We start from the raw sequence: 16,787 nt of genomic DNA, 5'->3' as shown, positions 1-16,787 counted from the left end.
ACTGCAGAAAAAAATGTGTCCAAATGCCCAACAAATGGTAACACAGTTTTTAATGCCTACTATATTTGGGATTTTAAAACCCTTTCACAGGAACCATTTATATACTGCTTCTCCTTGGAGAGTGTTTTTACATTAACATACAGACCTCTGGCAATTTGTAGCATGGGAGAAGTCGGAGTATTTTGAACTGAAAAGGTTCTGCACAGGCAGGAAAAGTTGTAAGGGTCTTCTCGGAGCAGCCCGCGGCTGAGTTGCGATGGGTATCACCGAAGAGGCAGTACCGGTGGATATTCATCCCCAAACCTGGCCAGTGTCTGTCCACCCGCCTCAACACCCGCACAGAAACGGGCTGGGGCATAGGGAAGGGACGAGAGAGCTGACACTAAATCTACATTTCCCGCACAACCCCTCGTGCCCCGCGCAGAGGGAGGCAGCTATTGCCGCGCGTGGGCAGCGCCTTTTATTTTTTCCTCCCCATTTTTGCCCCCTCGCACGACAGCAGCCGGTCCGAGTGACAGCAGAAGGCAGAGCAGCCTCCCGCGGGCCGCGCTCGGCATGCGGCTCTGGCCTGCGGGCTGTTCCTGCACCAACTTAGCCCAAGTCCCCGCGCCCCCTCCGCGGCCTCCGCTTGCCCGGGCTCGGGCCGAGCGCGCCCGTGGCCGTGGCCCGGCGGCGGAGGCCGCGTCGCGGCGGGCGGAGGCGGGCGGCGGGGGGCGGCGCGGGCCGCGCGGCGGGGCCGCCTGCACTGTCTCTTTAAGGGCGCTCCGTCTGGGGTGGCGCTTTCCTCCGCGAAGGCTCCTTTGATATTAATAGTGTTGGTGTCTTGAAACTGACGTAATGCGGGGAGACGGAGGTCCTGACAAGCGATAACAGTCCTGATAACGCGCCGGCCGCCCCGCGCTCCCAGGCCGCCGCCTCGCCGCCGGCGGGGCCGCCGCGCCGTGCCCCGGCCCGCGCCCCCCGCCCCGCCGCGCCCCCGCCCCCGCCCCCGCACCGCCCGCCGGCGGCCGGCGGACCCGTCGCCCCCTCCCCGCCGAGCGGGGCCGAGGGGGGAGGCAGCGGCGCCGCGGCCCCCCGCCCCCCCCACCCCCTCCTTCCCGGCCACCGCCACATAATCCGCGGCCAACTCCGCCGGCAGCAGGAGACGGTTCATGGCTCACGCCGCGGCTCCACCATCTTCCAGGCTGCCGGGGCTGTTGCTGACGGTTAATCAACAGGTAAGGCGCGGGGGGGCGCGGGCGGGGGCAGCCCGGCGGCGGGGAGGGCGCCGCGGCCGGCGGGCCGGGAGGGGGCGGCGCGGCGGCGGGCGCGGGGGGGGCGCCGCGCGGGGCGGGGGCGCGGAGCCCGCGGCGGCGCGGCTTGTGCCCGGGGGGGTGGGGGGCAAACACGGGTGCACCCCCTCCCCAAAAATACGCCCCCCCCCAAAAAAATAAAAAATCAACAAAAGCGGGGCCGGGCATAATCACAGGGAGCAGGGGACTGCTCGGATTTCACAGGCTTTTTTTGGTGCATCCCCCCCCCCGCGCCCCCCTTCCCCCCGTCGGTGGGTCAAAGCCATGTGTGATGGCTGGAAATTGGCGACTTCAAAACCGCGGTAGCCCCGCTGGAGTCGGGAGGGTCAAGTTCAGCGGCGGCGGCGGGCAAGGGGAGCAGCCCCCTGGCCCGGAGGCGGGGAGGGGAGCGGCGGCGGTGGCCGCGGGCTGGTGCGGCTCTGCCCTCCCCTCCGCGCCTCTCCGCGCCTTATCTCCGCGGTCGCCGATTCCCCAGCACCGGGACGCTCCGGGGGGAGGGGAAGGGAGACGCGGGGGGTGGAAGTAGAAGACGAGCAAAGAGGGTTCGCATCCGATGAGCTGCAGTCTCACAGTTCTGCCGCTCCTGCCGCTGCTGGAAGTTTTAATGGGGATCATGACAAGCGGGGCACAGAGACACCATCATGAAGAGTAGTAAGTTTGGGAAAAACTTTTTTTTTCCCCCTTCTTTTTTTTTTTCTTTTTTTCTTTTCTTTTTTTTTTTTTTTTGTTTCTTTCCCATTTCTTCCTTCTTGCTGGGGACACACAGGGGGAGGCCGGGTGCAGAGCTACGGTGCGCCGGGTGGGGGGCTCGGGGTCCCTCCCGCTCACACCGAAGGAAAAGGCGAGATGGTGGTGGTGATTTTTTGTTTTGGTGTTTTTTTTTTTTTTTTTTTTTTTTGAGATCAGAGCGCAGAGAGACGTAAAACTTTTCCCTCTTAAAGGCGAAGTTCTGCTCTCAGCCCTGCGTCCCCACGCTCGGCTCTCCCCTGCCTGCCACAACTTTGTGGAGCGTCTCACTTCCCCCCCTTCCCTCCTCCTCGGGGGCTGCTGGCGGGGGGCTGCTCCCCGCTGCAGTTACCCGCGTGTTTGCTTGTCGGACGGGAGGAATGAATGGAGGCGAGGCCGGGGATGGAGGGGCTGCACGGCGATGGGCGCCCCGCGCCCGGGGCAGCCGGGGTGGCCCGGGCCGGGGCCGGGCAGGGCCGGAGCCGGGGTGCTGCCCGCCGGGGTGCTGCCCGCCGCCGCGCTGCCCTGGGACGCAAGCGGCTCCCCAAGGGGGCTTGACGTGTCGGGAGCATTGTTTATCTACCTCCCTGCTGCAAATCAAGGCGCTCAGACATCCCGGCACTCCTACACGGTTTCTAGTGGGGCCCGCTGGCCTCCTTTATATTTTATCTTTTTTTTCTTTTTTTCCCCTACAATCGGTGGTATTTTCTGTCTGCAAATGGCAAACTTCTCAAGTGCACTGACTGAGCTGTGGGGAGAGTGATGAGCTGAAGAGGAGAGACGTCTCTCCCCATCACTCCTTCCCCCGCCACTGCGAGTACCTTGCCTGGCGGGGCTGGAGCCAGGGGCACCTCAGTACACTTGGGGAACCAAGGCGACAAATCCCCTCCGAGGGCAATATATTTTCTAGCAAAAAGAGTGTAAACTATTATGTGGACCATGCTGCCTTTGCTGCTTTTACAGCACGCAGCGCATTTTGAATGTTGATTGAAACAAACAATAATTTAATACGCTTTAGGTTTTGTTTAATTGAGTTCAGTATGTCTCTCAAGAAACCATCAAACTTCCAGCAGTCTTCTTCAGCTGCGCAATTGAATCCTATGGATGCTGGTGGCATCATGTTACTTTCCTGTTGGTTTTAGGAAAACTTGAACATTTAGAGAAGACTGCCAGAGTTAAAAATGCAAGGGGCAGCAAAGGAAAGTAGTGGTAAGAGCCAGTTCCTGACGTGGACAAAATGAGAATAAAAGTTACAGTAGTCTTCTGAACTGCAGTTTGTGTTCGCCTCATGTTCACAATATGTGTGTTAGGTTAGACAGCTCTCTCAGATATTCCACCAGAGTGACATTTAAAAAAAGACTTCCAAAAGACTGAGGATTTTTTTTTAAGTACTCTGGGTCTATGAGTAAATACAGGGTTTGTTTGAGAACATCAACTATTTCCTGTAAATTGTGATGCTGACAAGACTGTCTGGAAATGATATCAACACTTTGAATGATTTTTTTTTTTTCTCTCTCTTTTAACCACTGAATGAAAGTTTGTTAATAATGTGGTCAAACCAAACAAGTGGAACCTTTCTCTGTAGAGAGGCAAAAAAAAGTCTCTTTTTCCTCTTGAAAAATGTCTACCTGCTCAAGGTCTGCCACATAGACTCAATAACGCTAGAGTTTAGTAGTGCATCACTGCCTATATACAAGTTAAAACTGAGGCTGTGACAGCAGAAGTCTGCTTCAACTTTTTAAGACCAAGAAAGATTAGATATGAGGAGAGTTAGTCTTCCTGTTCCACCCTGTTCTGTCTGATTATCGCTTTTTTTTTTGTTACATCTAATAAATTTTCTCTGTTTGAAACTTTGCATATATACGTAGTCACAACAAAGTAAGTAAAGGGCAAAGTTGCATCAGCTTTTAAGTTTACATGTTTTGCCTGTGATCCTCTAAAACAGACTCTAAATAACACTGGGCAATCTTTGCGTGTGAGAATATGGCTTTATTTTTTTCTCTATTTCATAGTAATGTTAATAAAGAAAAAAATGTAAATGACAGCTTCAGAGATCTGAGACTTCTTTGGGCATCAAACACTTAGGATGCAGCCAGCATATTCTCTTATATTTTTAATGCATTTTTAGCATAATTTATACGGTAGCTTTGTGGGTTGCCGTATGTTTTTATCGGTGATAGAGTAAATTCACTATTACTTTATAAATCCCTAGCAGGATTATTTTTTTATCATGGGTTGTCTGTCATTCATAGTAAACCTTCATGGCACACACTATTATCATGCACGCTCTAGCTGTGTGTGAGGAATATTCTTATTCACGTATCGTGATTGTGCATTAATAACAGCGTACTACTAGTTCCTGTGTGTGGACTCAAGTGTCTGTGAGATGCAATGGTTGCTTGTTAAATCTCTGTTTTTCAATCATATTATATTTTAATGCTAGTTGGCATATAGGGTTTTATATTTTCAAAGCACTGTGCAAACAATGACTAATTACTTTCTCTTCATGTGAATTACCTCTTTTAACACTTTATCAGGCAGTTGCTTTGAAACAAAACTATTTTACATTACACTGTGAAAGAGTTAAAAAATTAGCAAAGATGTTTAGGAAAAACCCAAAATTTTAATTACAAACAGGCAACTTTGGGTATGTATTTAAATTTTTCTTTTTATGTGGAACTTTCCTTCTAAGTTTGAGGGGGGCGTACGTGTATGAATATTTATGTCTCTTACAAACTCTTGACAATATTTTAATGTAATAATCTTAATAGAAACATTCTCAGATCTTAACTGCAGCCACACTGGCAGTATCGCTTTAATAAAGGTTTGTGGGTAACACCAAATATAACATTGTGAGAAAGTTTATGGTTAAATATTTTTGAACATGACAGGCTGGGAATCTGACAACCCTTTTTGTTAGGTGAAACTAAAGTGGAAATAAATTACGTTTTTAATACAGTTCAGTTAAAACAAACTGCCACCTGGTAGTAAAAGTATTGGCCTTGAACAGAAATATATTCTGATTAAGATATTATAACTGCTGTGTAAAATGAAGCCATTCATTCAGTAAACTGACAACTTTCCAGTTGGTGTTTGCCCTTGCTTAATTTAGTTTCCTCAACATAACTAGTGAGGTAGTCTGGGTCTGTTTTTGGCAGTCCTGGGCGACTGTAAACTCATGCTTTTTTGTCCCAAGTATTACACCTCACAAGTTAAAAAGCAATTAGTTAAAAAGAACAGCAGGCAGGTATGAGGAAAAAAAGAAAAAGTTTCTTTTTTCCTTCTGAAACTTTCTAGAATTCTTACCTAGTAAGAAAACAATGCCATTTTCAAATACTGATGATTAATACTATAACCAGCGTAGTCTGCACCCATCTATTGTATAAATACCATTGCCTGTTGACCTTTGGATACATTAATTACAGCATATCTGGTCTAGGTTCTACTATTTTTGTCTGTCCAGAAGATAAATAAAAGTGCCCTTTCCAGTCCTCCTGGAGAAGAACAACTTTTTTTCTTGGTACTGTCATGAATTATGGAGTTCTTTCTCCTACCCTGTGCCAATGAAGTTCTCTTCTGACTTTAAAAAGATAAGCCTGCCTGCAAAGAGAGAATATTTGATTACTTAAAGACTATTTTCACTTCAGTTTTTATGGTACGTACAGATTTTCTGGGCTTTGCTTTTTTTTTTGCATTGTGTATTTGCTAATTAAAAGAAAAACACATAATGACATATCAGATCATGTGAAGCATTAAAGTACAATTAGACCATTACATAGTAAATGTTTACAAGGGCAAGGCATGCAACTACATTTTTCAGAATATGCTTATTATTCACTGCACCTAATCAATAAAGGGCCTTCCAGAACGCGGCTCCTTCGCCAGTTGTAAATGTGCCCAGAACATAAGAAACGCTGCTGGGGCAGAGCAGCGCTGAGGGGGAGAGAAGAGGTGCCGTATTATTCTGACTTCTTGTCATGCAGACCAAGGCTCAGATGAACAGGGAGCAATGGGAGAATAACTACCACAGTCTCGGTTGAAGTCCCCAGTGGACGTTTTGTCACACCCCCAAAGCGTTGCACAACTGTAGCACCATTCCACTTGATGTGTCGTCCGGAGTCAGAGGAGTCTCTGATTTGGCATCATGGGGTTTGGAAGACTGTGATTTAGGTGAACTGGCATAGCTGCGTGTAAGAAACTTTGTTTAATAGCCCTCTATGTTTTATTCATGTTCCGTGCTATCGGTTTCTTATTTCTAGTACCTTTAAAGTGGTTCTTTAAAATTTAATAGTAACAGCACCAGCGGAAAATAGATCTGAAATTTAATAGAAATTGCTAGTCTTTCTATCAGTGATTTTTATTACAGTCCTGCCGCATTAACTAAGGAATCTTACTTCTGCTGCAAATCTCTGTATGTGGATTTAGAAAAGCTACAAAGATAAAATTCTTCATTACATTGCACAGCTGCCACGAGTGGCACTTCTGTAGGACATTCCTACAGAACCCAGTTGGTTCCATCCCGTAAAGTTCAGTGGAACTTTTCCATGCTTGTAGGGGATGCATGAGAGTACAGCAGCTACAACAAGATTTTTTCTGTCTCGAAAACAGAATTATTTTGAATTGCAAGGTTTAGTCCTAATAGGACTTCTTATTTTCTTAGCTGCAGTTCACGCATGTCTAATTTCTCGTAAGTCTGCTTTCTTTCCAGCCTCAGATTGACTTTTTTTTCCCCCCCTTAAATTTATTTTAAAATATTTAATTTTTAAAATGTTACTAGCCCTTTAAAAACTTGTAATAAATGCTTTACAAGTGGCTAGACACCTTCCCTGGTGGTTTAATTTATACAAGCAGGAAACTTTCTCTCCTCTTTCTCTCTCTCTTTCTTGTTTTCTTTAAACCAACTGACGTAATGCCAAACTTTGCTTTAAAAGAACAGACAGAAGTAATTGGTAGCTTTTAACTTTTAATAATGTTCTGGATTGGTTTTAGTGGCCAAACTGCCATTTTTTTTTTTAAATTCAAGTAAAAACGGGCTTGTGGCCTGAGGAAGAAAGGCCCTGTTGATGCAGTTATTTTTATTCTTGTTTTTCAATCTGTTATTAAAAATCTTTCCTGCTGAGCTCTGCTGGATTTCTCCAATTGCTCTTTGTGATGGCTGGTGCATTTCAGGTTACGGTAACTTAAACTGTTTTCTGATTTTTATTTTATTTTTTTTCCCATGGGCATTTTGAGATGTTTTATCCCTCTTTTTTTTTTGTTATTTGATTTTCCGCCCCCCCCGTCCCATGCCCCTTCTCTCACGCCCAGCACCCGAAGCCTTCTTTCGGAGAAACAATTTATTTTGATTCAGAGGGGAACAATATGTTAAACATACCTTTGATGGCAGTTCAGTGAATATTATTTTACACCTGTTAGTGATGCTGATTGGGAAAATATTCACTGCCCATTGCAGAAGGTGGGAGAGATCCCATCTTGCAGAGCGGCCACTTGCAGTGCACTCTCCACCCCATATTTTAAAGCTAAGCCAGTTTTAAAATATGTTTAGTAATAGTCTCTAGTGATCTGTATCTATTTGTATGAAACTGATATTAGAAACAAGATTTTTTTAAAAATTAACCGTACTTAAGAAAATCCCGTCTACTGTCTTTTTTTTTTTTTCCTAGTTTCTTTATTTTGTTTAGAGTTTTCTGGTTTGTTTCCTTGATTTCTCTTCTACGGCTGCTGGGGTTTTGAAAACAGCAAACTTTCTATGGTAAAAGACGGAGTTGGGCAATAGACGTTCTTGACGAAGTTGACGTCAGGACGACTTCATAAGTTGGCAAGTAGGGAAATCGTTCAAAGACCAAGTTGGCTTGTGCCAGTTTTCCCTTCCTTTAGGGGAGACACTCCACCCAGTTGGAGGTTACCCCACCCAATGTGGAGAGCTATAATTCAGTGGCAACACTTTAAATGTCAATCCTCCCTAGGGTTTAAACCCCAGACTTGTCTTGCCTCAGTCTTTATATTTAATCTAACATTCAATCTGTTGAAGTAACATCTCATCTTCATAAGCGCTTTTTTGGGCCTGATCCTGCAATTCTCATTCTTGAAAAATACTCATTGACGTCAGGGGGACTTTTGAATTCAGTAAAGGCTGCAGGATTGGTCTCTGCAGATTTGTGTGTGTCTGTGTCTGTCTGTAAGTAAGACTGTGTCTGCTTGATGAATATTGTATCAGCCGTGTTGTTAACAATGAAATTGTAAAATACTTCCTTCGTAGTCTTAGAAATCTGAAGAAGTCCTGGAGTTGTAATGCTGTAAACCAGATAATAAGTGAAGTGTACTTCTTTTTAGTTAGCGTTTTCACAAATTAAAATAGGAGTTTAAAAAGTTCAAACTCTGAAGAATTTAACACATTTATTTCTCTATATCGTACTGTAGACGCGTTTTTGAATGCTGCTTTTAGCAATTTTTATATCTCTAATGGTAAATGAACATCACAGCCTGTAGCTTAGTACCCACAACAACCCCTGGGATACCTGGATAATACTGAAAACTCCTGAGGAAAACTTTCACTTTGGGATATTCTCAAACTCAACATGTAACTTTAATAGGCACATTTTACTTCATCTGTTCTCAAGCATCCTTTTCAGATCCCCCATTCTATTTAGTGAGGCTGACAGTGCAGGAGGTAAAACATAATTTGATATTGTAAAATGTTATAGAAAAAGCACTGATGTGTTATTCTCTCTGCATTTTGAAAATATGCCAGCATTTTTAGTCTATAAATATATCTAAAAAAAAATGTCTGTAAAAGATGATGGTAAAAATCATCAATGCGCTTATGTTTCTCAGCAAGATTTACTTAAACAATATGCTTCAGTTTTGCCTTAAACCATTTCAGGCCACCTCTGGTCCAAGAATGTACCAGTTCTTGGTTCCTGGAAGATTAAGCATGACAGTTTTTATTATATAATGAACAGCAGTATTGTTTGAACAAAGGTAACATATTTTGATTTGTGTACTTTTTTTTGGCAGCTGGCACTAGCATAGGTCTAAAATGAGTGGTGATCTAACAGTGTAAATATCTGAATGTTCTTGAAACACACAGTATAGTTGTAATGTGTTTAAATCATTGAATCTATCTATATTATATAGAATGTGTATGTATGTGTATATACAAAGCCGTAAATGGTGTGTTCTGCTATCTGTAGCCTTCAAAAGCGTATCCTATGGGTATTCCTGACCTACTTTGCGAAGTCTGCAAGTCTAAAATACATACTGAAACTTAAAAAATTAAACATACAGCTTGGTGTTTCACCAAAAAGCAGGGGGGAATTTTTGCTAGTAGTTAATTTAAAAAAAAAATAAAATATATATACCATATTCTGCCTAGACAGATACCTTACAGACTGCTTTCTGCTTTTGGATATGCCTGTGACTTTACTGGGATTATTTTAAAAAACCAAATTCTCAACTGATCTAAAAAAGTTTGAAGTAGATACCAAAGTTAAGTATCGCCTGAAATTCCTATATGCAGATGTGGTTTAATGTTTAATGGAAGTTAAATGAGTTAGGATAAAGCAATTTTCTTTGGGGGTAAAAGGTTTTCAGTGTTTCCAAAGTATGATTCTTTTTAACTTTCTCATACACCGCTTTTCAAGCAAATGCCACAAGTTATGTAGAACATCATCCAAAACCCACCATGCAGATGAAACGCTGCTTCTTGAATTCAGTTGATGAAAGAAAGGTACCTCCAATTTCAGCTTCCTAATCTGAACATAGTTTGCTTTTATAATTATCGTTCTCATTTTTACGCTTATTAAATATACTCATCAGACATTCTCCAGCTGCAGTTACAGAGTATAAACCAAAAATGCAATACATGCCGGTTTTTGCCGAGCTTTCTTCTCTGTATGCATAGATATGGACATGCGTGCACGCAGACAATTAATAAAGTAAACCTTACCCCAAATACCTGAGGCAAAAGCTTGTGAAAATAGATTAGGCTTACCAGGTGCCTTGCAGGTAAACAGTATCTGACTCTGCTAGAGAAAGGAGATGAGAGCTCCTGCGCGGCAGCCGCTGCCCGTGCCGCGCTGGCACCCAGCGCTGGGTGCTCAGGGCTGGGGGCTCTCAGGAAAAATCCCACGTCTCATTTCAGCTGTCACAGTGGCAGGAAGGAAGGAAAGAAAGAGTAATTCTGCTCTCCCATCTACTGTATGTACCGTTTTCTTTTCGTACCCCGCTGCAGACATCTGAAATTTATGCCATCTAATTAGTCTCCTTCTACTTTGTTCGGATCTGGAGTTGTCTTTAGAACTAAACTCCTATTTGCATGTTATATCTATCACAAAAAAAAGAAAAAGAAAAAGGATTAAATTAATCCTTTAATAGTTGTTTGAGCGTACGGTAGGAATGTAAATAATTTTGTGACATTGAGCTCATATTTCCAGTCTTATGGGGGGGAGAAAGATCAGAAATTAGCAACAATGTATATCTGAGTCATTCAGCTACAATAAACCTTCTAACAGATACCTACCCTTTGCACACCCAGAGATACTCTCCAAGACTGTTGAAATTCTGCACACACCTGTATCTTACGTGTAAGCCCATAAGCATGAATCGTAGATGTGTCTTCAACTACAATCAGCAGCAGCAATCAGAGTAGTCATGGACAGAAAGTTAGATGGCCACTAGATTGCTGGTGGTTGTGTGGCCCTCAAGGTTGTTTTCTCCCTGGAAGAGGGTCTGAGGAATCGTTAATTGAAAAGAAATGTGGGGTATGGCTCTGACTCCAGCTCTGCCACGGTTCAGGATACAGAGCATTAAGCACTTCATCCATATCAGGTCAGAAGTGATCATGCATAATCCACTTATATCTAGGTATCATTCTGTCATATGTAAGGTATGCTCTGCCTTGTTGTCTCTGTTACTCTGCCTCTCTGTCTCTCACTCACGCCTGTCGGCCTCTCTTTGGCTGCTCTATGCACATACATACATTCTAAAAATACATGGAAATGGAAGTCCATCTGTGTTGCATAATTTTTTACAAAAACACCAGTGTTTGTATTGTTCTTTCTCTGAGCCCTTAATGAGTTTAAAGAATTTAATGTGACTTAATGAGGGTTCTTATTCTATTTCTGACACAGAGACTAATGAGGGAAAAGTAGAACAAATTGAAACCCAACTTTTACTTGTGGTTAGTTTCATGATGTCATCAAATGCAGGATATTACAACCCCTGGAAAAGTTTACAAATCTAGGCAAGAATCCATTTTGCATCACTGCCCTTCAGTTGTTTACAACATTAAGTTTGATAGCAAGAAAACAATGTTTAGCATAACTTGATTTATTTTTAATGTTTGGGCTGGTTTGATATTTAGGCAAATGATTTTTATGAAGGTGGATCTAACCTGCTTTGTCTGGCAGTCTGTGGGAAACTTAGATATGACCAAGCATTGATTAAATCCCTTTGAGTATGGCCCTAATCTTCCTCTGTACTTGCAAGGGACAAAACTTCTACTAATTTGATCTAGAGTAAGATCTGATCCTCATCGGGAAAATTCCTAATTATGTTGCAGTTTACTGAGAGGGAACTGTGGTTTTCGTGGATCCATAGTGCACTTTCTTACGGTTTTGCTCCATCTTGCATTTTTTCTGCTCCACTCAGGATGGTGGAGCGGTATTCCACCGCGCAAAGCTGCCCGTCAGCGGGATCACGGTTCAGGCTCACCTTTTGAAGTGTTCTTTTGGCTTGAAATCAGTTCACTTCCCAAAGGGGAATGAAAATAAAAGGTAGTTTTACTTCGTACACCTGCTTCTGAGCCCTGCTGCTGCTCCCTGCCTTCATGGCCACGCTTGCCTCTTGTTCCTCACCAACTGCTTTCTGAAAGGCTTCTAGAAACAGCGGTGGAGCCAGTGAAGCTCCAGCGTTACATGTACATCCATGTAAGCAGGCTGCAGTGCCCTCAGAAAGCTGTATGCCGTGCCCAGGGCATCAGGATATTTTTCACAGGCCGAGGGAAGCAGTGACTTTCATCATCCACAGAACGTGCTTTTGATATAACCAAACTGCAAAAAAAGTTGCAGCGTAGTAAATAAAATATTTTTCTATATCATCTGACTTTTTTTTTTTTATTCCCCCAGCAATTAGGAGCATTTATAATAATATCAGATAAATCTTAGTATTTTTAACAATATCAGAGAAATTGCACAATGGTGTGATTGCTTAGGTTGATGTTGTTGCTCTTATGCTCTTGCTCAGCATGTCATGTCTGAACTGTGATGGATTTTATTGCTTTGCATTTTATTTTTTCCAATTAGTTGTTGGTTTCATGTTGTTGACGGCAACATGAGAGGGTTCAAATAAATGAATAAGAATTTGAATTGGAAATGGGGGCATTTTTAACCAACTTTCTTGAGCATTATCATGCAAACAGAAAAAGACAGTAAGTTGTTCGGTTGGTTTTTATGTATGTATATATGTATGTTTGTGGTTTGTTTTTTTCTTAAGGAAGGTCTTCATAATTTGGTAGCTCAGCAGACATGAGTATGTTCTGAAAATATTTCTCACAGATGGCAGGTCTAAGTCAATAGCTTTTAGGTAGACAGTTTTGTTACAACATACAGAGTCTAGAGCTGAAAAACTGTTTTCTGGAGTTCTAAAACCATTGGAAAGTAAGATTTATTGGACCTTAAATATCCCAGTGGTGCAAATTTATTTGGTGTTCATGGCAGTCTCAGCTTAACTTTCCTTAGAGATTTGCTGGGGTACTGCACTATCTAAGGAACATTTAAAATGGGTTTGTCTAGATTTTTTTCCCCCCCCTTCTTTAGTAATTTCTCAATTTATATTTGTACATATGAAAATCTTTGCTAACAAAGCTGACCTGGCAGCTCTGCTGAACTTTGTGGTACAAAACATTTTATTTCAATGGGGCAAAATCAAGAATCTGAAAAGGTGGCATTTTTAAAGATTTTTGTTTCAGTAGTGGAGTGAGACAGTGGCTAGTTGTCAATAGGAAGAGCTTAAAAAATAGTCACAGGAGAAAGAAAAAGCACCAGTGGAATTTATTTTAGCGGGTGAAAGGAGACTCACGGTTAAGCAAGCTTTACCTTCCTGGGTTTTCAGAATTTATTGTCCCAAAGACACATGCCTGAATAGAAAGAGAACTAGGATGCTGTAAAATCTGCTATGACATGAAATGCTCTTACTGCATATGAATACAGTTTATTTGCTTTTTCTCAACAGCAAACTGTGACTTCCTTTGTCTTGTCAGAAGGAATTTCAAACGAGACCTTACCAGAGTAAAGCTGCCATAAACCCCGCGCTCCTCAGCTGTAGCTCCGTGCAGTGTGATATGGTCCGTTGTAGTTTTCACCGAGTTACTGTGCTGCTTTCAGTCAGGAATGGGACTGCACTGACTTTTTACTTTTGCAGAAAAAGTATGTTTTCTTAGAAAATGCACTACATGAAAGAAGGAAGGGCAAGAAGGAGAGCGGAGAGAGCGCTCTGATATATGAGCTGAGATTATGGATGTTGTAATGCCATTTATTGTAGGATACTATAGAAAAATCGCATTGGGACCAAAGTTCCCGTGGATTACCATGCAATATTTATTACCATTTTCCTGTGTTTTCCCTGGTTAGGATCTAATCCTTCAGTGTCTGGAGCTGTGTGGAGTTAAAAATTTGTCCGTTCAGAGAGGAAAGTCTTGCCAGCTATGAGATTTCACTATTTCACTACCTGTATTTATTTATTCCCCTCCTAAAATTTCCCAGAGCAAGCAGATTGAGAGTGGAAGGCAGAGATGGGGGACAGGTAGGCTGAGGGAACAGCAGGGGCACGTACCTGCTCGGTAAATAGTATTTACTGATTACTGTTTACTGTCAAGCAGATTACTGCAGTTGTGTTTCTGTGAAGCAAGCCGCACACAGCCAGTGCAAAGGAATGTAGCGAAATCGTGTGCAATTCTGAGGTGACTAAAAGATGTGCTTGTGACATACTTCTAGCAAAAGCCATTTTTGGTTGCCCAGTACCCTCCCCAAACGCTATAATTTTGCGAGTGACACATGTGATTATGAGCAGCCATCAAAACGCTCGTAGGCATCTTGTTTGAAAGAAGAACGTGCTTGAATTAAATATTTGCAGGTCAGAGAAATACGTTGATTTGTTCTTCAGCTTCCTGCTCTTTTTCAGTTTGTTTGATTGTTACTCAATTTTGGAGTTTATTTAAAAGAGATGATAAAGTACACGCTTCTGCGTTCCTTACTTGGACAGAGCTTCAATTTATTTCCTTGGGAGAGTTGGTCTGAGTAAGAGCTGCTGCCTGCTTTTACCTTGGTATGGAGAGGACGTGGTTGGTATAGGGGTCCCCTCCTCCTCAAAGCTCCCTTATTGTGGTGAGCTCTCTGCCTCTGGGGGACAAGATTTTCAGTCTGATTTTCGATCCCTTCTGTCAAGTTTTAGGAAACGGTATGAACTGTCTTATTAGCGCTGGCAGTGAGGAAAAGGAATGGAGTCTGGGCACATCTCACCTCCGTGTTAGGGGGAATGAGGTATAAAAACCCTCTGCTGAGCTTGCCTGGTAATTCTTTGGTTATCATCTTTTAATGATGGAATACACACGTAGAAAAAACACAGGAGTTAATGTTTACTTTTTGGATGCTTTATCGTCAAGCAAAGAGAACTGACAGTTTCATGGTTAAGTGCCTAAAGTTGTTTTTGGCTTTGCAGTTGTTGAATTAATCACTGCAAAGCTAACTAATTGTGTACTTTTTAAGCTCCCTCCCCCCCTCCCCCCATTAATGAAAGGGAGATATTTTGCTCTTTCTGACTTTTGAGTCAGATTGTCCCATTAACTGCTAGCAGCAAGCTCTTCAGCTTTTACTTTCTTGAGTTATCTCAAGAATCATTCTTTTAGTAGATGGTGAATTTACTTACCGATCCGGTTATTTATGGCTTTCAGTGCCCATGCTATGGAATGGGAAGAGGCACTTTAAAACACTTATTAAAATTGTATAGAAAATGCTGGCTCCTTACTTCTGAGTTTACGGATACTACTACTTGCTGCTGTTTCAATTTGTGAGACATGATCTCAGTGTCTTACTGAGATGTTTCTTAGCCACAATTTAGAGTTTCAAGGTAGTTTTTTTTTTTTTTCCCATTTTTTTCCTCCTTAGATGCAGGCGAAAAATGTCAAGGATCTCATCTTTATAGCGTGCTGTGCATCAGGGTTCATAGAACTGCAGGCTAGTTACTCCCCGGTTTTAAAGAAAGATGAAAAAGTCCTCGCAAAGATTGACTTTATTTCTGGCAACACTTTCATAGAATTTTATTATGGCAAAGACAGAATCAAAGGATGAATGGACAAAGTTGGGATTTTTGCCATTTGGTTGTTTTTTTTCTGAGGCTGTGTAAGCTTTTCTTTTAATAAAAAATATAATGTAGAATGCAGTGTTTCCCACAAGAGCACCTTCACAGATTTAGCATAAAGTGCATTTTAATTCAAAGACACTGGTACATTTCTTAACACTTTGAAAGCACTAATCCAACAGGTATATAATGCTGTAATGATAAATATGATGATTATTTGTATGTAGCGTTGTTAAAATACATGGTTTATTTTAGTGCATGTTGAGGTTCATGTTATTTATTTAAGATATCCAACTTACTCTGCATTTTAAATACAAGACTCTTGGCTTCTCAGTTTACTATTTTTTTACGTCAGCTGGCTCATTTTAACTCACAAAGGTTTCACTTCAAGAACTTTTTTATAATTAAAAAAAAAATCTCTAACTGCAGTTGGAAAATTTGTATATATAATTAAACTAAGAAGTCTGTGTATTGTATGGGAGAGGTTCTAGCGATATTATTTATCTTCAGGTCCACATTATTGAAGGCAGGACTAATGACAGTGAATCATGCACACTGTATATTAATGTAGTCCACTTTCGGCACTGTATAAATAGTATTGTAAATACACACCTGCAAAGTGTCTGCAGTTCCATGGTCATCGCACAGAGTCCCTCTGTGCTCTGTTAAGTACATATCTCTTTGTGTATCACATCTTGCTAACCAAGGCAGCATACTGCAGCTGCTGTTCCTCTCGAGGAGGTGTCTGTAAAATGAACGCGGCGAAACCAAAATTTTGGGATCGCCTTTATGCAGAACACATGGGTGTACTGTTGCTCGGTCTTTTAATACCCGCCTGGTCCTCTTCCCTGCACCGGGTAAGCCGCACGGTACAAGCCGGGTGTCGATGTGAAATGTAGGCCGGTCCTCTGAGTTGGGCAGAAGACAAGGTATGACTTAAATTAGTGGGAGGTTTCTTTGCTTTCCCAGAGGGGGATGTAGTGAAGGAGTAGTCTGAAAAAGCCATTATTTCTATCAAAAGTCTAAAATCGTGGTGACTATAGTAGCAGCAGGTTCTTTAATTTTCATCGGCTGCAGTAACAGGGCCCTAGTCCTAAACTTGCTTCCTAAATTTTTCCTTTATTCCAGCAGCCAGCCACGCCGACACTGTCAGTTCCCCTGTTGTGTTTGCATACGCATATTCAGGGTAGCCCGAAATCTAAATAGGTGCTGCTGGGTGCCCGCGGTACCGAGGCTCTTTGCCTGCTCTGTGCCTTGGAGCCCGTCCAAGCCCCTGGTAGGAGTGCTGGGCCGGCTGTAGAGCCTGATCCTTCCATGGGGCTGGAGAGGCTGCTGGCTGAGGGGTGAGCGTGTCTCCAGGCTCTTCACCCCAAGCTCGCTGCCGCTGCTGCTGGCCTTGCCGTGTCCCTGTGG

The 16,787-nt window shown here is 42.9% G+C and overlaps 1 protein-coding gene across 7 annotated transcripts in view; it reads left to right on the top strand.

Annotated features, from left to right (window-relative positions):
* Positions 1-1,063: 1,063 nt before the first annotated feature.
* The window catches only part of TRPS1 (transcriptional repressor GATA binding 1), a 216,290-nt gene continuing 200,566 nt past the window's right edge, over positions 1,064-16,787 (top strand). For 2 of the 7 annotated variants that reach the window (XM_065054290.1, XM_013368580.3), the window contains exon 1: positions 1,566-1,943. In XM_065054290.1, the coding sequence (XP_064910362.1) occupies positions 1,934-1,943 (10 nt within the window). In that variant the 5' untranslated portion in view covers positions 1,566-1,933. Of the gene's footprint in view, positions 1,218-1,565; positions 1,944-16,787 lie in introns of those variants that run through there. The other 5 variants (XM_065054287.1, XM_065054292.1, XM_065054291.1 and 2 more) reach the window with 5 other exon arrangements.

Source organism: Columba livia, chromosome 2, assembly GCF_036013475.1.
Source record: "Columba livia isolate bColLiv1 breed racing homer chromosome 2, bColLiv1.pat.W.v2, whole genome shotgun sequence".
Taxonomy (NCBI): domain Eukaryota; kingdom Metazoa; phylum Chordata; class Aves; order Columbiformes; family Columbidae; genus Columba; species Columba livia.
The sequence above is the reverse complement of the archived record's forward strand: the minus strand, read 5'-3'. Positions and strand labels throughout refer to the sequence as shown.